The sequence below is a fragment of the Phyllobates terribilis genome, unplaced genomic scaffold, assembly GCF_046119375.1.
Source record: "Phyllobates terribilis strain yellow unplaced genomic scaffold, ASM4611937v1 Scaffold_3__8_contigs__length_932513732, whole genome shotgun sequence".
NCBI classification, from domain to species: Eukaryota; Metazoa; Chordata; class Amphibia; order Anura; family Dendrobatidae; genus Phyllobates; species Phyllobates terribilis.
This window is the reverse complement of record NW_027362763.1, coordinates 322,485,711-322,506,991: the sequence shown is the minus strand read 5'-3', so window position 1 is coordinate 322,506,991 and position 21,281 is coordinate 322,485,711. Positions and strand designations below refer to the sequence as shown.

General features: G+C 45.1%; 1 protein-coding gene across 3 annotated transcripts in view; it reads right to left on the bottom strand.

The window, feature by feature from the left end:
• LOC141259321 (probable cation-transporting ATPase 13A4) overlaps positions 1–21,281 on the bottom strand; it is a 308,876-nt gene that overhangs the window by 142,740 nt on the left and 144,855 nt on the right. For all 3 annotated transcript variants that reach the window (XM_073675076.1, XM_073675077.1, XM_073675078.1), the window contains one exon: positions 18,653–18,787. In XM_073675076.1, the coding sequence (XP_073531177.1) occupies positions 18,653–18,787 (135 nt within the window). The remainder of the gene's footprint in view (positions 1–18,652; positions 18,788–21,281) is intronic.

The following is a 21,281-nucleotide window of genomic DNA, read 5'->3' as shown; positions in this document are numbered from 1 at the left end:
CGAAGATGTTTAGTGCTGACGATGCCATTATCAGCATGACTATTCCGGTGATTTACATGCTGGAGCACATGTTAAACAGAATTCGGAGTCAGGTGGTGGCACAAGAGGAGGTGCAGGAAGTAGAGGAGGAGGAGTTGTATGCGGAAGGGCTAACATCTGCCAGGTCCAGACGGTCGGCAGCACCAAGGCGGCAGGCATGTGAGGGTGAGGGAGATGGTGTTACCAGGGTGCATGGTAGCAGCCAAACTAGTGAGGAAGGTGCAGGAGCCCAGGAAGAAGTGGAGGACGAACTGATGGAAGACTCATCAGATGAGGGAGACCTTGATCACATTTCTGTTGTGCGAGGTTGGGGGGAGAGGACAGAGGAAGGAAGCATGATTGTTACCTCGCCACTAGTGTTGAGCCACCCCCGTAGTGTTCGAGTTCGGTTCGGTTCGTCGAACACCCGTGTGTTCGCCGAACTGTTCGTCGAACTGTTCGTCGAACACCTTCGAATACCGTTAAAACCAATGGCAGGCAAACAAAAACACATAGAAACACATAGAAAACACCTTCAAAGGTGTCCAAAAGCTGACAAACTGCTCAGAAGACATAACTAACACATGGAAAAGTGACAAGTACATATAGTCATGCGAAAATAAAAGAGGTGGAGGAGTAAAAGGAGGGGGAGACACAGATATAGGCATGTCATGCCCTTCTAAAATCCAAAAAGTGAGAAGCCGACACGGCCAGTCCGCTCCTGCCCGTGCCACCTCCGTGTCGCTGGGCTTGTGCCAGACCCGCGGTGAACCCTGACGGCCAGCCCCCCTCTCCCAATACTGGTGCCTGTCCGCTGGTGGGTCGAGCGAGCCCCCCTGTGGTGGAGGCAGCTCTAAGCTTTTTAATTTAAATTGTCTCTCTAATTTGAATGAATACACTTTAAATCCATTTACAAGGATCTATTGGAGGGCAAGTCTCATGCCAGCAGCCGCGGTAATTCCAGCTCCAGTAGCGTCCACTAAAGCTGCTGCAGTTAAAAAGCTTTTATAAGGATCGAGCTCGGCTGTCCACCGCAAGGCATCCTACTGCCAGTCCCAGCCCCTATGCCTTGGGGTGCCTCCTGATGCTCTTCACTAAGTATCCCATGGTCCCGAAGCATTTCCTTTGAAAAAATTAAGTGTCTAAACTACAGGTGGTGCAGCTTGCTTAACAGCCGGGATAATCCGCTCACTAGCAGACACTGCTACTAGGCACAAAGTATTTCCTGGGCTAGATGCAGTTAAAAATTTGTAATTAGATACTCTCGTTGGATGCTGAGAAAGCATTCCATAGAGTCTCCTGGCACGCCATATATGATTCTCTTAAAAAGCTTGGGGTAGGGGTCTAGGGGACCCTTTTATAGCCAAAATCACGGCCCTGTATCGCAATACGTCACCTAGGCTGAAGATAAATGGAACTGTAGCACCCTGAGGGCTCGGTTGCTATAGACGTATTGCACCTCACCCAGAGGTGTGATATCTCACTCTCAGGTAAGGATGGAGTGTGGATCAGGACCCGACACCTGCATGCATTACACCACATTGCCGTGGGGCAGGGCGACCAATATGCCCCTGAGATGGGCACGACAGTCCCTGTCCCTGGCTGGAGTGGGGGGAGGGAACACTGAGGAAGGGGAACCCTGTAGTGCAGGAGCAGGGAGGAAGCAGTTCCTGGGTGCATTGAGAAGGGAGTATAAAAGGTGGGCACCATCTTAGTTCAGTGCAGAGAAGTCTGAGCAGAAGTGGCAGGGAGCAGGGGCTCTGCATGAGCTCTGCTCCGGAGGCGGGCCTAGTAACAGAGGCCCAGGCCTGGAAGAGGGAGAAGGAAGGAAGAGGAGCGGAGAAGGCTCCAGGAACGAGGAATGAAGGGATCCCAGGGGTGCGGACGGGCGAGTCGCCACCGCACGCCCGAATCCACCTGCGTGGAGGGGTCAGGCCAAAGGGGGAGACCGGTCCCCGAACTAGTGGAGGCAGGAAACGACCCTCAGCTAGAAACCGGAGGCTCTGACATTTTATGTGGCGCAGCCCCTCGCTACACCCGCTAGGAAGGCACCACATAGGGTCAGGGAAACTGGCGCCAAGTTTACCAAGAGGAGGCCCGAGGCAGCCGGACAGAAGTGTTGGTAAGAAAGGCCAGACAAAGGACACACAAAGGGGGTCCTGTGAAGTGCTCCAGAGTTATCTGGGAGTTGTCTGAGCCCCTCACCTGGTGAGCACAGTACGACGTGGGCAGCCGTTACCTGCAGACGTGGTCTGGATAATAAGAACTGTGAGTAAAGGCCCTGAACTGCATCACTGACTCCGTGTCGTTACTGCTGCTGCCCTGCACCATCACCCCCATCCTCCGCATACACTGCCCTGAGGCTATACTCCTCCCGTGGGGAGTTATGCTACGCTCTGCTGCACCCACAACACCAGCCTCAGTGGTCTGCCCTGTAGCGGCGGTTCACTCTGACCGCAATCCACGGGTGGCGTAGTCGGACATTTAAACATGAAAACCACATAAATAGTTCCGCCACTGGTTTGACCGCCCTGAGCCATGGAACCGGGTCGCCGCCACGAAGACTACAACCACCAGCATCCACCAAAAAGGGTCCGGCTCCGGGTGTCCCAAGGCCCAGGGGGTGCGTCAGAACATTTTCATCACCTTTCATAATCACCAATGGGACAAGGCAGTGATGTCCTCTGTCCCCTCTCTTATACATCCTAGTGACGGAGCACCTGCTCTCATCAATTCGCCATAACCCCAATATTAGGTGGATTGAGGTGGGAGGCACCGAGTACAAGTGCTCTCTATTTGCTGATGATGTCCTAGTATATATCACTCAATCACATATATCCATCCATGCTGTTATGGCTGAAAGATCACTTTGTTACATGGTAAAATTTTAAAATCAATGCAGCGAAGTCTGAGGCCCTCGATGTCTCCCTCCCCAAATCTATATAGGATTCCATCCAGTCCAACTTTCCCTTTGCCTGGCCCTCACAGGGTATCAAATACTTAGGAATTCCTATTCATAGAGACCTCTCCCATCTATGTTATCTTAATTTTGGGCCCTTTATTGAACAACTCCATACAGACCACGGTTGGCAAGTTAGAACTGTAAGATTCACTACGTGAACCACTGGTGTTTTGTGGAAAAGCACATGTACACTGCGTTCCAAATTATTATACAAAAAGTGTTTAGGAGTGATAAGGGAAGAATTTGTTTGTTTGTCAGTTAAACTCATTGATGGTGATGTGTGTCAGGGCTCTTTATATCACTGTAAGCAATTGCAGACACCTGTGCTAATTAGTTTGGCAGGTGTATCCAATGAAAGGCAAGACTACTTAAGAAGGCTCTCTCACATTATTAAGCAGCCTACATTTTCTGCCAAAATGGGAAAGAAAAAGGATGTGTCGGCTGCTGAGAAGCAACAAATTGTGGAGTGTTTAGGTCAAGGCATGACTACAATCAACATTGTGCGATGATCAGGATGAAGTGTCTTGGCAATCAAGAAGTATGTAGCTGATTCACAGTACACACGTGTGCGTGCTGATAAGGGCAAATTGAGGACTCTTTCCTACAGGCAATTACGTCAGGTTGAAAGAGCAGCGGCAAAAAAGCCTTGTCATAGCAGCAGACAAGTTTTTGAAGCTGCTTGTGCCTCCAACGTCCCCCGAACAACAAGATGCAGGGTCCTTCAGAGGTTTGCAGCTGTGCATGCGCCATCCTGTCGACCTCCTCTATCCACTTCACACAAGCAGAAACGGCTCCAGTGGGCCAAACATTACATGAAGACTGATTTCAAAACTGTTTTGTTCACGGATGAGTGCCGTGCAGCGCTCGATGGTCCAGATGGATGGAGTGGAGGATGGCTGGTTGATGGACACCCCACGCAAACACGGCTACAGCGCCAACAAGGAGGAGGTGGAGTAATGTTTTGGGCTGGAATCATAAGGAGAGAGATTGTCAGCCCCTTTAGGATCCCTGAAGGCGCTAAAGATGAACTCCATAATGTATGTGGATTTTCTCAAACAGCACTTCCTGCCATGGTTCAAGAAGAAGAACCGTGTATTTCACAACAAGATCATTTTTCTGCATGATAATGCACCATCTCATGCTGCACATAAAACATCTGCATCTCTGGCTGATATGGGCATAAAAGGGGACAAACTTATGGTGTGACCCCCATGCTCCCCTGACCTCTACCCCATTCAGAACCTTTGGAGCATCATTAAAAGGAGTGTCTATGATGGCGGGAGGCAGTTCACATCTAAGCAACAGCTCTGGGAGGGTATTCTGTCCTCATGCAAAACAATTGAAGCAGAAACCATCCAAAACCTGACAAATTCAATGGACGAGAGAGTTCAGAAGCTCCTTTCGAACAAGGGGTCCTATGTGAAAATGTAACATCACCTAGAATAAAGTTTTGAGTTGAAAACTGTTTGATTTCAGTTTCTAACAACCTGCTAATGCTTATAATTTCAAAAATGACCATTTTTTTGGTCTTTATTAAAATGAAAAGGTTGATCGAAAAGTTTGGGGGATCTAAGAGTGTGGCAACCCAGTAGTCATGATTACTTCGAATTCTGACAATATGAGGGTCATGCTGCAGGTAGTGCAGCAAGAAGGCACTTATGTGCCTTGCGCATCTCGGAGCCCCAAAATTATTTTCCGGGCTAGATGCAGCTAAATATTATTTTTAATTTTAAATCTGGTGAAGCTTTAGTATAGATGGCCTAATAGGATCAGTGCTGCACACTGCTACAAAGCCCAAATTATTTTCCAGTCAAGATACAGATAAACATGATTAGTAATTTGAAAGCTTAAAACGGTTGGTAGGGTGATTTTAACCAATCATCAAGCTTTTACTCTCCCCAGGATGACACAGGGGTAGAAAAGTCGTTTCGGATCCATGATTTGTTCATCTTTATGAACGTGAGTCTGTCTACATTATCAGTGGAGAGCCGCGTGCGCTTATCTGTCAGCACACCACCAGCAGCGCTGAACACACGTTCAGACAGAACGCTGGCTGCGGGGCATGACAAGATCTCCAAGGCGTAAGTGGCTAGCTCCGGCCATTTATCCAGATTGGAAGCCCAAAAAGAGCAAGGGTCCAGTGACACAGTCGTGGCTTCAATGTTTACTTGGAGATACTCCTGTACCATCGTCTCTAGGCATTGACTATGTGTCAGACTTCTTGTCTCCTGTTGCCTTGCAAAGGATGGGCTAAAAAAGTGGTGAAATGATTCCGCAAAATTGATGTTACCAGCAGATACTGTGGTTCTGTTACGGTTTGAGTGCTGAACACTTGACGGTCCCACGGTTGGCAAGTTGGAACTGTGAGATTCACTACGTGCACCACTGGTATTTTGTGGAAAAGCACATGTAAGATTCTGCAACAGTCTCTGCTGATACTCCTGCATGCGTGCATCCCTTTCTATGGCAGGAATAATTTCTGCAAATTTACTTTTGTACCGGGGATCTAACAGTGTGGCAACCCAGTAGTCAGGATTATTTCTAATTCTTACAATTCGAGGGTCATGTTGCAGGTAGTGCAGCAAGAAGGCACTCATGTGTGTTGCGCATCCAGGAGCACCAAGTCCCTGTTGTGTTGGTGGCGAGGTAACAATCATGCTTCCTTCCTCTGTCCTCTCCCCCCAACCTCGCACAACAGAAATGTGATCAAGGTCTCCCTCATCTGATGAGTCTTCCATCAGTTCGTCCTCCACTTCTTCCTGGGCTCCTGCACCTTCCTCACTAGTTTGGCTGCTACCATGCGCCCTGGTAAAACCATCTCCCCCACCCTCACATGCCTGCCGCCTTGGTGCTGCCGACTGTCTGGACCTTGCAGATGTTAGCCCTTCCGCATACAACTCCTCCTCCTCTACTTCCTCCACCTCCTCTTGTGCCACCACCTGACTCCGAATTCTGTTTAACATGTGCTCCAGCATGTAAATCACCGGAATAGTCATGCTGATAATGGCATCGTCAGCACTAAACATCTTCGTCGCCATTTCAAAACTGTGCAGAAGGGTGCATAGGTCCCTGATCTGAGACCACTCCTCCAGCGTGATTTGCCCCACCTCTGAATCTCGTTGGCCCAGGCTATACGTCAGAACGTATTGCACCAGGGCTTGTCGGTGCTGCCACAGTCGCTGCAACATGTGCAGAGTTGAATTCCACCGGGTAGGCACATCGCATTTTAGCCGGTGAAGTGGCAGGCCCAACGACTTCTGTAGAGATGTAAGTCGCTGAGCTGCGGGATGCGAACGGCGGAAGTGAGCACACAGCGACCGTGCCCTCTGCAGAAGGCCATCTAGTCTGGGATAGTGGGCTAAAAATTGCTGGACAACCAGGTTCAACACGTGAGCCATACAAGGCACGTGTGTGACATTGCCCCGGCGAAGGGCCGCACCCAGGTTTGCAGCATTGTCGCACACGGCCTTCCCTGGTTTCAGGTCCAGTGGAGACAACCATTCATGAAATTGGTTCTCCAGAGCTGACCACAACTCCTCAGCTGTGTGACTCACATTTCCCAGACATTTCAATGTAAAAACCGCCTGATGACGTTGAGCCCTACTGCCAGCATAGTAAGGAGGTGTGCAGGATCCCTTCTGCGCAGTTAGAAAGCTTGTGGCATGACCAGACAGGCTTTGGGTGCAGGTGGAAGACCGAGAGGAGGTTGAGGAGGAAGAAGCAGTGGAGGAACTTTGACATAAAGAGGATTGACGCACAACTCGTGGGGACGGCAAGACTTGGACAGCAGCCCCTTGTCCTGCTGTCACCATAGTTACCCAGTGCCCAGTCAGCGACATGTAACGCCCCTGTCCATGCCTACTCGTCCAAGTGTCTGTGGTGAAATGCACCCTGTCACACACAGAGTTTCTCAAAGAAGCGGTGATGTTGTGTGCGACATGCTGGTGGAGCGCAGGCACACCTTTCTTTGAGAAGTAGTGCCGACTGGGCATCTGGTACTGGGGCACTGCGACGGACATAAGGTCTCGAAAATCCTCTGTGTCCACCAGGCGGAAAGGCAGCATTTCTGTAGCCAAGAGCTTGCAGATGGTGAAATTCAACCTCTTAGCTTTCTCATGGCTAGGAGGAAATGGTCTTTTACTTGTCCACATCTGAGGGACCGAGGGCTGGCTATTGTGCTTAGACGGGGTTGATAAGGGTGTCCCCGGCAAACTGCCGGTCTGTGAGGAAGATGCAGGCGGACATGTTAGGTTGCTTTGATCCAAAGGTGGTGCTATCGATGTCGGACAGCGCTCAACACCAGCTGGTGTTACCACCTCCGGGTAAAGAGGTGGCAGGTCTGCGCCCCAAAACAGGTGTGACTGCTGTCCCCCCAGTCACAGAGGATGAAGAGGCCGCGGATGCACAAGATATGGCAGACGGTGATTGGCCCGGCCGGCTAGGCCGCATTGTAGCACACTGAGCTTCCCACTGCAACTTATGCTTCATGTCCATGTGCCGGTTCATGCATGAAGTACTCAAACTATGTATTTTTTGGCCTCTACTTAGCTTTTGCTGACAAATGTTACAGATAACACGAGTTGGGTCATCTTTTTCGATCTGAAAAAATGCCCAGGCTATGCAAGGCTTAGCACCCATGCGACCTGAAGAGCCACCACGACTTGTGGTGAGAGGCAGAGTTGTGTTTGAGGATGCAGTTGTTGACGTGCTTCCAGTACTACGTCTCTGTCCAGGAAGGCGCAACCTGACCTCGTCGTCACTAGCATCTTCCTCCACCTCCTCTGCTGACCTCATCTCTTGGCTGACTGTGGGTTGACAGTAAGTGGGATCTCCGACCTCATCATCATCACCCTGTGCGTTATCACACCCGTCGTCCTCAGAGCCAACCTGTTCCTGCCCTGACAAAAAACTAAAGTTGTCACTCCAATCAGGTATTTGAGTCTTATCATCGTCTTCCTCATTGTCTCCACCAACAGGAGTTACAGTTTGGGAATGAGGGTCTACATTATGGTCAGAACCTTCTGCGTCTGGTCCTGGATCCGACTCATAAAGATTCTGGGCATCAGTGCAGATCATTTCCTCGTCTGGATTCACAGAAGCGCTGGAGTCGACCTATGATTCCCAGGCTATAGTATGAGTAAACCGCTCTGCAGACTCAACCATCTGTTCTACCTCATACTCAGACGGGCAGCTGGAGATTTGGGAGCTGTGAGGAAGCAAGTGCGATTTGGGTGACACCTTTGAGGACTGGAGTATTTGTGATGTTGAAGTTGATGTGGAGGAGAGTCCACTTAAAGGAGCACTTGATATTCGTTGAAGCACCTGCTGTTTTTGTGCCTCATCTGGAATTTGTAGCGATTGGCGTGGCAGTAAGAAAGGGATCTTATCACATTGTCCGCTAAAAGAAGTAGACATTTTAGTTTGGCTGGAAGATGGTCTTTCTTCTGCAGATGTTACTGTTGCTTTATCACCTACCCCACGGACACAACCTTTTTTCCCCTTCCCAACACGCCTATTCCCCTTTCCACCAGCAGCAGGCCTTTATCCACTCATTTTGGTGGTTAACTAATTCACAACTCTGGAGTTGTTTGCACAAAAAAAACAATGGATGGTAACCGAGCAGAGCTGAGTGGCCAAACTGTGGTATTAGGCCAAAACTATTGGCTGGGTTAGATGCAGAAAAAAATTATTTTGAATTTGCAACCTGATGGAGGTCAGTATAGATGGACTAATACAAATAGTCCCACACACAGCTAGAAGCCCAAATATTTTTTCAGAGGTACTGTAGATGCAGATAAAAATTAGTTTTAATTTGCAACCTGATGGAGGTCAGTATAGATGGACTAATAGAGAAAGTCCGACACACTACTAGAAGGCCAAATATTTTTTCAGAGGTAGATGCAGAAAAAAATATATTCAGTTTGCAACCTGATGGAGGTCAGTATAGATGGACTAATACAAATAGTCCCACACACAGCTAGTAGCCCAAATATTTTTTCAGAGGTACTGTAGATGCAGATAAAAATTATTTTTAATTTGCAACCTGATGGAGGTCAGTATAGATGGACTAATAGACCAAGTCCCACACACTGCTAGAAGCCCAAATATTTTTTCAGAGCTAGATGCAGAAAAAAAATATTTTTAATTTGCAACCTGATGGAGGTCAGTATAGATGGACTAATAGACCAAGTCCCACACACCGCTAGAAGCCCAAATATTTTTTCAGAGCTAGATGCAGAAAAAAATTATTTTTAATTTGCAACCTGATGGAGGTCAGTATAGATGGACTAATAGACCAAGTCCCACACACTGCTAGAAGCCCAAATATTTTTTCAGAGCTAGATGCAGAAAAAAATTATTTTTAATTTGCAACCTGATGGAGGTCAGTATAGATGGACTAATAGACCAAGTCCCACACACCGCTAGAAGCCCAAATATTTTTTCAGAGCTAGATGCAGAAAAAAATTATTTTTAATTTGCAACCTGATGGAGGTCAGTATAGATGGACTAATAGACCAAGTCCCACACACTGCTAGAAGCCCAAATATTTTTTCAGAGCTAGATGCAGAAAAAAATTATTTTTAATTTGCAACCTGATGGAGGTCAGTATAGATGGACTAATAGACCAAGTCCCACACACCGCTAGAAGCCCAACTATTTTTTCAGAGCTAGATGCAGAAAAAAATTATATTCAAATTGCAACCTGCTGGAGGTCAGTATAGAAGGACTAATAGAACAAGTCCCACACACTGCTAGAAGCCCAAATATTTTTTCAGAGCTAAATGAAGAAAAAAATTATTTTTAATTTGCAACCTGATGGAGGTCAGTGTAGATGGACTAATAGACCAAGTCCCACACACTGCTAGAAGCCCAAATATTTTTTCAGAGCTAGATGCAGAAAAAAATTATTTTTAATTTGCAACCTGATGGAGGTCAGTAAAGATGGACTAATAGACCAAGTCCCACACACTGCTAGAAGCCCAAATATTTTTTCAGAGCTAGATGCAGAAAAAAATTATTTTTAATTTGCAACCTGATGGAGGTCAGTATAGATGGACTAATAGACCAAGTCCCACACACTGCTAGAAGCCCAAATATTTTTTCAGAGCTAGATGCAGAAAAAAATTATTTTTAATTTGCAACCTGATGGAGGTCAGTATAGATGGACTAATAGACCAAGTCCCACACACTGCTAGAAGCCCAACTATTTTTTCAGAGCTAGATGCAGAAAAAAATTATTTTCAATTTGCAACCTGCTGGAGGTCAGTATAGAAGGACTAATAGAACAAGTCCCACACACTGCTAGAAGCCCAAATATTTTTTCAGAGCTAAATGAAGAAAAAAAATATTTTTAATTTGCAACCTGATGGAGGTCAGTATAGATGGACTAATAGACCAAGTCCCACACACTGCTAGAAGCCCAAATATTTTTTCAGAGCTAGATGCAGAAAAAAATTATATTCAGTTTGCAACCTGATGGAGGTCAGTATAGATGGACTAATAGAATGATGCTATGCCCAAAAGATTTTACTTCACTAGGTGCAGTAAAAAAATTGGTATTCTATACACAGGTGTTATATCTTGCAACACAGATAGGCTACTCCACTGACTAACACACTCTGCAATAGGCCAAAAAGGATTAGCTTTGCTAGATTCAGCCAAATGCTGTGAAAAAAACTTGCACAGCACTGGCACAGACCTGCCTGGCAAAAACTGATAGGAACTCATGTAACCTAGTCCTGAAAAGGACTTCAATTACAATTAATCTTTACTCCCACAACCTATCTATTTAAGAGCACAGACCTCCCTGATAAAAGTCGTAGGAAATGCTGTAACCTAGTCCTTAAAAGGACTGCAATCACAACTATTCCCTACTCCCAAGCTATCTGTATATTTGTGCGAAAATTGGCTTGAAATTAACAAGGTATAGCGCACACAGCAACAGCGGTGCCGTCTAACACGCAGCTGCAGCAGTGAGAAAATGGTGGCGACGGGGAAAATGGCTTGGTCTTATAGGGCAAGGACATGTGACATACACTGCCAATGACACATGCCCTTGCTTGTGTGAAAAAAAGCACTTCGCTCCGTGTGTGCGCTGCTGATAGGCTGACAGATTGCACCTCCCCATTGCAAATGCGGGAAAGAGAAAAAAAAATGGAGATCTTCATTGTTCCTGCAGAGATCCATCCCCTGCCCCTCCCCCCACCCCGCTGTACACTCAAACTGCGTATTAACATTAATTTTCATCATTACTGAGAAAAAATCCAGTTATGATTTTGGTGCACGAACAGTTATCGAACATAACCTCGAACAGCCGAATTTTTCTCAAATTGTTCGTGTTCGCCGAACGGCTCGAACACCGCCCAAAACAGCTCGAATTTGAGATTGGCGAACAGTTCGAGTAGAACAACGCTCATCTCTACTCGCCACCAACACAACAGGGACTTGGTGCTCCTGGATGCGCAAGACACATGAGTGCCTTCTTGCTGTACTACCTGCAACATGACCCTCGAATTGTGAGAATTAGAAATAATCCTGACTACTGGGTTGCCACACTGTTAGATCCCCGGTACAAAAGTAAATTTGCAGAAATTATTCCTGCCATAGAAAGGGATGCACGCATGCAGGAGTATCAGCAGAGACTGTTGCAGAATCTTATATGTGCTTTTCCACAAAACACCAGTGGTGCACGTAGTGAATCTCACAGTTCCAACTTGCCAACCGTGGGACCGTCGAGTGTTCAGCACTCAAACCGTAACAGAAACACAGTATCTGCTGGTAACATCAATTTTGCGGAATCATTTCACCACTTTTTTAGCCCATCCTTTGCAAGGCCACAGGAGACAAGAAGTCTGACACATAGTCAACGCCTAGAGAGGATGGTACAGGAGTATCTCCAAGTAAACATTGAAGCCATGACTGTGTCACTGGACCCTTGCTCTTTTTGGGCTTCCAATCTGGATAAATGGCCGGAGCTAGCCCTTACGCCTTGGAGATCTTGTCATACCCTGCAGCCAGCGTTCTGTCTGAACGTGTGTTCAGCGCTGCTGGTGGTGTGCTGACAGATAAGCGCACGCGGCTCTCCACTGATACTGTAGACAGACTAACGTTCATAAAGATGAACAAATCATGGATCCGAAATGACTTTTCTACCCCTGTGTCATCCTGGGGAGAGTAAAAGCTTGATGATTGGTTAAAATCACCTCACCAACCGTTTTAAGCTTTCAAATTACTAATCATGTTTATCTGTATCTTGGCTGGAAAATAATTTGGGCTTTGTAGCAGTGTGCAGCACTGATTTTATAAGGCCATCTATACTAAGCTCCACCAGATTTAAAATTACTAATCATGTTTATCTGTATCTTGGCTGGAAAATAATTTGGGCTTTGTAGCAGTGTGCAGTACTGATTCTATTAGGCCATCTATACTAAGCTTCACCAGATTTAAAATTAATAATAATTTTAAGCTGCATCTAGCCCGGAAAATAATTTTGGGGCTCCGAGATGCGCAAGACACATAAGTGCCTTCTTGCTGCACTACCTGCAACATGACCCTCAGATTGTCAGAATTTGAAGTAATCCTGACTACTGGGTTGCCACACTCTTAGATCCCCCACACTCTTCGATCAACCTTTTCATTTTAATAAAGACCAAAAAAATGGTCATTTTTGAAATTATAAGCATTAGCAGGTTATTAGAAACTGAAATCAAACAGTTTTCAACTCAAAACTTTATTCTAGGTGATGTTACATTTGCACATAGGACCCCTTGTTTGAAAGGAGCTTCTGAACTCTCTCGTCCATTGAATTTGTCAGGTTTTGGATGGTTTCTGCTTCAATTGTTTTGCATGAGGACAGAATACCCTCCCAGAGCTGTTGCTTAGATGTGAACTGCCTCCCGCCATCATAGACACTCCTTTTGATGATGCTCCAGAGGTTCTGAATGGGGTAGAGGTCAGGGGAGCATGGGGGTCACACCATAAGTTTGTCCCCTTTTATGCCCATATCAGCCAGAGATGCAGATGTGTTATGTGCTGCATGAGACGGTGCATTATCATGCATGAAAATGATCTTGCTGTGGAATACACGGTTCTTCTCTTGAACCATGGCAGGAAGTGCTGTTTGAGAAACTCCACATACATTATGGAGTTCATCTTTACCCCTTCAGGGATCCTAAAGGGGCCGACAATCTCTCTCCCCATGATTCCAGCCCAAAACATTACTCCACCTCCTCCTTGTTGGCGCTGTAGCCGTGTTTGCGTGGGGTGTCCATCAACCAGCCATCCTCCACTCCATCCATCTGGACCATCGAGCGTTGCACGGCACTCATCCGTGAACAAAACAGTTTTGAAATCAGTCTTCATGTATTGTTTGGCCCACTGGAGCCGTTTCTGCTTGTGTGCAGTGGATAGAGGAGGTCGACAGGATGGCTTACGCACAGCTGCAAACCTCTGAAGGACCCTGCATCTTGTTGTTCGGGGGACGTTGGAGGCACCAGCAGCTTCAAAAACTTGTCTGCTGCTATGTCAAGGCTTTTTTGCCGCTGCTCTTTTAACCTGACGTAATTGCCTGTAGGAAAGAGTCCTCAATTTGCCCTTATCAGCACGCACATGTGTGTACTGTGAATCAGCTACATACTTCTTGATTGCCAAGACACTTCATCCTGATCATCGCACAATGTTGATTGTAGTCATGCCTTAACCTAAACACTCCACAATTTGTTGCTTCTCAGCAGCCGACACATCGTTTTTCTTTCCCATTTTGGCAGAAAATGTAGGCTGCTTAATAATGTGGGACAGCCTTCTTAAGCAGTCTTGCCTTTCATTGGACACACCTGCCAAACTAATTAGCACAGGTGTCTGTAATTGCTTACAGTGATATAAAGAGCCCTGACACACATCACCATCAATGAGTTTAACTGACAAACAAACAAATTCTTCCCTTATCACTCCTAAACACTTTTTGCATAATAATTTGGAACACAGTGTACATGTGCTTTTCCACAAAACACCAGTGGTTCACGTAGTGAATCTTACAGTTCTAACTTGCCAACCGTGGTCTGTATGGAGTTGTTCAATAAAGGGCCCAAAATTAAGATAACATAGATGGGAGAGGTCTCTATGAATAGGAATTCCTAAGTATTTGATACCCTGCGAGGGCCAGGCAAAGGGAAAGTTGGACTGGATGGAATCCTGTATGGATTTGGGGAGGGAGACATTGAGGGCCTCAGACTTCGCTGCATTGATTTTAAAATTTGACCATGTAACAAAGTGATGTATTTCAGCCATATCAGCATGGATGGATAAACGTGATTGAGTGATATATACTAGGACATCATCAGCAAATAGAGAGCACTTGTACTCGGTGCCTCCCACCTCAATCCACCTAATATTAGGGTTATGGCGAATTGATGAGAGCAGGTGCTCCGTCACTAGGATGTATAAGAGAGGGGACAGAGGACATCCCTGCCTTGTCCCATTGGTGATTATGAAAGGTGATGAAAATGTTTTGACGCGCCCCCTGGGCCTTGGGACACCGGGAGCCGGACCCTTTTTGGTGGATGCTGGTGGTCGTAGTCTCCGTGGCGGCGACCCGGTTCCGTGGCTCAGGGCGGTCAAACCAGTGGCGGAACTATTTATGTGGTTTTGATGTTTAAACTTCCGACTACACCACCCGTGGATTGCGGTCAGAGTGAACCGCCGCTGCCCATTCCTAGAGCCTTCTCCGCTCCTCTTCCTTCCTTCTCCCTCTTCCAGGCCTGGGCCTCTGTTACTAGACCCGCCTCCGGAGCAGAGCTCATGCAGAGCCCCTGCTCTCTGTCACTTCTGCTCAGACTTATCTGCACTGAACTAAGATGGTGCCCACCTTTTATACTCCCTTCTCAATGCACCCAGGAACTGCTTCCTCCCTGCTCCTGCACTACAGGGTTCCCCTTCCTCAGTGTTCCCTCCCCCAACTCCAGCCAGGAACAGGGACTGTCTTGCCCATCTCAGGGGCATATTGGTCGCCCTGCCCCACGGCAATGTGGTGTAATGCATGCAGGTGTCGGGTCCTGATCCACACTCCATCCTTACCTGAGAGTGAGATATCACACCTCTGGGTGAGGTGCAATACCTCTGTAGCAACTGAGCCCTCAGGGTGCTACAGTTCCATTTATCTTCAGCCTAGGTGACGTATTGCGATACAGGGCCGTGATCTTGGCTATAAAAAGGTCCCCTAGACCCCGACCCCAAGCTTTTTTAGAGAATAATATATGGCGTGCCAGGAGTCTCTATGGAATTCTTTCTCAGCATCCAACGAGAGTATCTAATTACAAATTTTTAACTGCATCTAGCCCAGGAAATACTTTGTGCCTAGTAGCATTGTCTGCAAGTCAGCGGATTATCCCGGCTGTTAAGCAAGCTACACCACCTGTAGTTTGGACACTTAATTTTTTCAAAGGAAATGCTTCGGGACCACGGGATACTCAGTGAAGAGCATCAGGAGGCACCCCAAGGCATAGGGGCTGGGACTGGCGGTAGGATGCCTTGCGGTGGACAGCCGAGCTCGATCCTTATAAAAGCTTTTTAACTGCAGCAGCTTTAGTGGACGCTACTGGAGCTGGAATTACGCGGCTGCTGGCATGAGACTTGCCCTCCAATAGATCCTTGTAAAAGAATTTAAAGTGTATTCATTCAAATTAGAGAGACAATTTAAATTAAAAAGCTTAGAGCTGCATCCACCACAGGGGGGCTCGCTCGACCCACCAGCGGACAGGCACCAGTATTGGGAGAGGGGGGCTGGCCGTCAGGGTCCACCGCGGCTCTGGCACAAACCCGGCAACACGGAGGTGGCACGGGCAGGAACGGACTGGCCGTGTCGGCTTCTCACTTTTTGGATTTCAGAAGGGCATGACATGCCTATATCTGTGTCTCCCCCTCCTTTTACTCCTCCACCTCTTTTCTTTTCGCATGACTATATGTACTTGTCACTTTTCCATGTGTTAGTTAAGTCTTCTGAGCAGTTTGTCAGCTTTTGGACACCTTTGAATGTGTTTTCTATGTGTTTCTATGTGTTTTTGTTTGCCTACCATTGGCTTTAGCGGTGTTCGAAGGTGTTCGACGAACAGTTCGACAAACAGTTCGGCGAACAAACGGGTGTTCGATGAACCGAACCGAACTCGAACACTACGGGGGTGGCTCAACACTAGTGAACAGTGAGCAAGACACTCAAACTGTTTTTTTTTTATGTAAAAAAGGCAAAAAGGTGGATAATACAGAGATTTGAACCGTGGAACTGCAAAACCACAGTTCTAATTTCCTGGCATATACCAGACTTTTTTAAATAGATATATTTGTGTCTGAACAGTCAACGAGACACTCAAACTGTTTTTTTACGAAAAAAAGGCAAAAAGGTGGATAATACAGAGATCTGAACTGTGGAACTGCAAAACCACATTTCTAATTTCCTGGCGTATACCAGACTTTTTTAAAAAGATCTATTTGTGTCTGAACACTCACAGACACCCTCAATTTTTTTTTTTTGGGGGGGGGAGGGGAATACCAAAAGGTTAATAAGACGGGTATTTGTACAGTCTGACTGAGAAAAAAAAAAAGAGGATTTAGATGAAAAAAATAGGATTTTTCCTGGCCCCTGTGACCTTCAGCTATGTCTAGCAATTTGACCAGCAGCAGCACACAGAACTGTAATGCAGTGTTTGTTGGTATTACCTCTGCATCTTCTATACAGCCTGCCTGCCTGATATCTGTGATGGATATTAGTCCTGAGAAGGACTGTTTGTTTGATTTGACAGGCTTTAGAGACCCTACACTACCTATTTCGCACTATAAACCTCTCCCTAACTCAGCAGCACTGACCCTACACTGTCTGATCCCGGGCGACTGTGTCCAAGATGGCGGCGCCCGGTTTTAAATACTCAAGGTGACATTGCGCGGCCAGCCAATCACTGTAATGCCCACAAACAACATAACTGCGGCATTATAGTGACTGGCTGGCAATCCCTGCATGTTCATTGGCTCTGTAAAGAGCGCCAAACGTGCAGGGCTGAGACCTGAGCTCCCGCCTGAGTAACCCAAAAATGCTCGGTACTAGCCGAAAATCCCGAGTAGTGAGATCCTCGGGTGAGTACCGAGCAGTGTCGAGCATGCTCGCTCAACACTAGTAAATACGTAACGGGAAAAAAAAAAGAACGCGAGAATTTTTTTGGCCATCGCAACAGTAATATGCAATAAGAGGCAACCAAAACACCGGAGCTACTCCAAAATGGTATCAGTAAAAACATCAGCTCAGAGAGCAAACCCCCATATCCCAGAAATTGATAACTTTATGGGATTTGGAAAATGCAAACAAATGCAACTACACCCACCTAACAAATTCTACAAAAGGGTAAGCGTTTCTTATGCCAGAAATGCATTCCATTTAGCGACTGGAGTAGCATTCCTGGTCAGGCGCACAGAGATTCACGCCACTGAGAAGATACGGCAAATTCATTAAGTTGTGTGTGTCTCTTAATGAATTCAGCACATCGTACTCCAGCAAGCCCTACATTAAAGGGTTTTTCCCTCGAACGAAAGTTGATTTTAATCAATAGATCTTGGAATAATAATAAGTTCCACAATTGGATGTTTTTAAATAAAATGTTCCTGTGCTGAGATAATCTTATAAATGTGCCCCTGTATGTACTGTGTAATGGCTGTGTCTGACTGTGCAGGAACATGGTCCGATCATACCACATCTCCTGGGTAGTGAAGGAAGCAAAAGAGGATTCAGATATTGCTGCAGGGGATCGCAACTGATTCTTTTTGTGAGGTAAAACTTTTCACTGCATGTTTTAAAACAATGTTTTACTTCAAAGAAAGAATCAGCTGTGATCCCCTGCTGTAATGTCTCTTTATGTATACTCTGTGTCCTCCCCTGGACACAGCCCAGGAGACTTGGCATGATCAGACCATGTTCCGTACACGGTCAGACACAGCTGTTGATTAAGATGAATTTTTGTGCTGGGAAAACCCTTTAAGACTGGTGTCTGCAATGCCTATCTTAGTGAATTCTCTGTATGGCAAGTCTTCAGAAGGAGGATATCGACAATAAAACACAAAAATGACATAATAATTGTGTGTAGTGTTGAGTCAGATAGATGGAAGTTGTACGAAGGAAGGATAAAGTACGGAATAGGCCATGAATATCTGATCAGTGAGGGTACTACACCCAGCACCCCTACCAATCAGATGTTACCAGCGTCGGTGTCCAACAGTTTTTGGATGCAAACGGAAGATAAAAGCTCCATCATTTCTATAGTGGCCATGGGTGGGTATTAGTGCAGATCCACTCTAGGATGAATAGGGGGTGGTTCTACACTATGCACGCTATTATAATTTTGACAAAGCTGCTGTATTCCCACAACATCTTAGAATTTCCTGTCAGCACCAGTAAAAGCTGATTTTCGAGGATGTTGGGTGTTCACATCCCCCTCCGAACAGTTATTTAAGGTCTATCCCAAGCATAGGCCATCAATAAAAAGGTAATGGACAACCCTTTTAAGTATCTGCATATTTTAATAGCTAAAAGACTATTAACATTATTATAGCTAATGTTCTCATGTTTTAGTTACTATATTTATGTTTGTTTTCATTATAAAAACATTAAAATACACTGTAATAAAACATACACAGTACCTGTCTTAGGTCATACACAGTCAGAATGATGGACAGCACAGTAATCGCAATAATTACTATTGAGTATTCAATGTATCCTTCTGACAACCATAAACTAAGGCTGGCGGCTTGAAAGAGATAATAAGGATTAAATACCTAGCAAAAACAGAAATATACAAAATAAATACAGTTTATTGTGTGCTGTTATACAGTATTTCCCATGCTTTACAAAGAAACTCAACTTTCAGGTCAGGTTCTGACGAGCATATTCAAAGTCGCCTTTATGTCCATGTTTTTCATTGTAAAGCATAAGCAAATTCATCTGTTTTTTACATCTGCATGCCATCTGTATGTCCATTTTGTACATGGATATGGCATATGGTTTTTATATGAACAATTTCATAAATAGTAAAGGTCAAACACTGTTTCCTATTTTAATAATGATAATGGAGTTGTGAAAAACGTATGACATATGGATGGTAATGAGATTTTTTTCCACCAATATTAACTTATAATAGGCGAGTCTGATCCGGAATACAATCAAAGTAGTGCATGTTGTTACTTTTTACACACAGACTAATGGCGCTTGACTACCACATTTACTTGTATTGATCATTCTCCTGTCCTTATTCTACCCGTTTTACATACATTAGCACATTGACATTTAATACGCTCATCTGAGGATATTTATATCCTAAAATGCATAGAACATCCTACTTATAAAAATAAAAAAAATGCATAATGCTTAAATGAAAAATTATCAAAATAGTGTAAATTATTCTGTCAGATTAGATGGCAAAAATCTGGCGACAGATTCCCATGAAATAAATGTGGAGCAACATGACATACTTGTGAGACATATGTCTATTCCTTATGCCAACTTATGACTGGTGTATTTTACACCAAATATTTTAAACATGGAAATTGGAAACATTGTTAAAGAATGTGCAATTTTTTTCAATCCATCTCAATCTGCAGGATTTTTCTTACTAATTCTCTACCTCCTGAATTGCAAGATTCAGTCATGTGCAGGACCTGTTTTGAACATTTTGGAGCATCATTGTAAATACCTAGCCAACATTTTTGCAAGTTTTGCCTTCATGACATAAAACAATAGAGCAGCGTTTCAGAAATTTAATGCTATCACAGAAAGTTTATAGTTAAAATTTAACAGATGCATTTTTATGCCTGAGGAAGATTATCGAGCTTGGAATAAAAATACGTTGCAATTTTATTCTTGTAAAGCATTAAATTCTATATACTCACCTCACTCCTGATGGTTCAATCCTCTGGGCGAACATTACACTCTGTTCTTTTCCCTAACCTTCTGTTGTGAGACTCTCTGCTGGAGCAATGAGTGAACAAGGAGATCTACATTTGGGACTCATCTACAGTTGTGCTCAAAAGTTTACATACCCCGGCAGAATTTTTCCTTTCTTGACCTTGTTTCAGAGAATAGGAATGATAACAAAAAAAAACTTTTTCTCCACTCATGGTTATTGGTTGGATGAAGCCATTTATTGTCAAACTACTGTGCTTTCTCTTTTTAAATCTTAATGACAACCAAAAACATCCAAATGACCCTGATCAAAAGTTCTCATACCCTGGTGATTTTGGCCTGTTAACATGCACAGAATTTGACACAAATGGGTTTGAATGGCTACTAAAGGTAACATCCTCACCTGTGACCTGTTTGCTTGTAATCAGTGTGTGTGCATAAAAGCTGAGTGAGTTTCTGGGATCCAGACAGACTCTTGCATCTTTCATCCAGCCACTGACGTTTCTGGATTGTGAGTCATGGGGAAAGCAAAAGAATTGTCAACAGATCTACTGGAAAAGGTAGTTGAACTCTATAACACAGGAAAGGGATACAAAAAAATATCCAAGGAATTGATAATGCTAGTCAGCAGTGTTCAAACTTTAATTAACAAATGGAAAATCAGGAGCTCTGTAAAAACCAAACCACGGTCAGGTAGACCAACAAGAATTTCGGCCACAACTGCCAGGAAAATTGTTCGGGATACAAAGGAAAAGCCACAAATAACATCAGCTGAAATTCAGGACTCTCTGAAAACTAGCAATGTGGCTGTTTCAAGATGCAGAATAAAGAGGCACTTGAAGAAAAATGGGCTGCATGGTCGAGTCACCAGAAGAAAGCCATTAATGTGCAAATGCCACAAAGTATCTCGCCTACAATATGCCAAACAGCAAGGAGACAAGCCTCAAATTTTCTTGCACAAGGTAATTTGGAGTGATGAGACCAAAATTGAACTTTTTGGCCACAACCATAAACGTTACATTTGGAGAGAGGTCAACAAGGCCTATGATGAAAAGAACACCATTCCTACAGTAAAGCACGGAGGTGGATCGCTGAGCTACAAAGGCACAGGAAACTTGGTAAAAGTTCAAAGAAAGATGAATGCAGTACGTTATCAGCAAATACTGGAAGAAAATTTGCACTCATCAGCCCGGAAGCTGTGCATGGGACGTACTTGGACGTTCCAACATGACAACGATCCTAAACACAGGGCTAAGTCAATCTGTCATTGGCTACAGCAGAACAAAGTGAAGGTTCTGGAGTGGCCATCTCAGTCTCCTGACCTCAATATCATTGAGCCACTCTGGGGAGATCTCAAGCGCGCAGTTCATG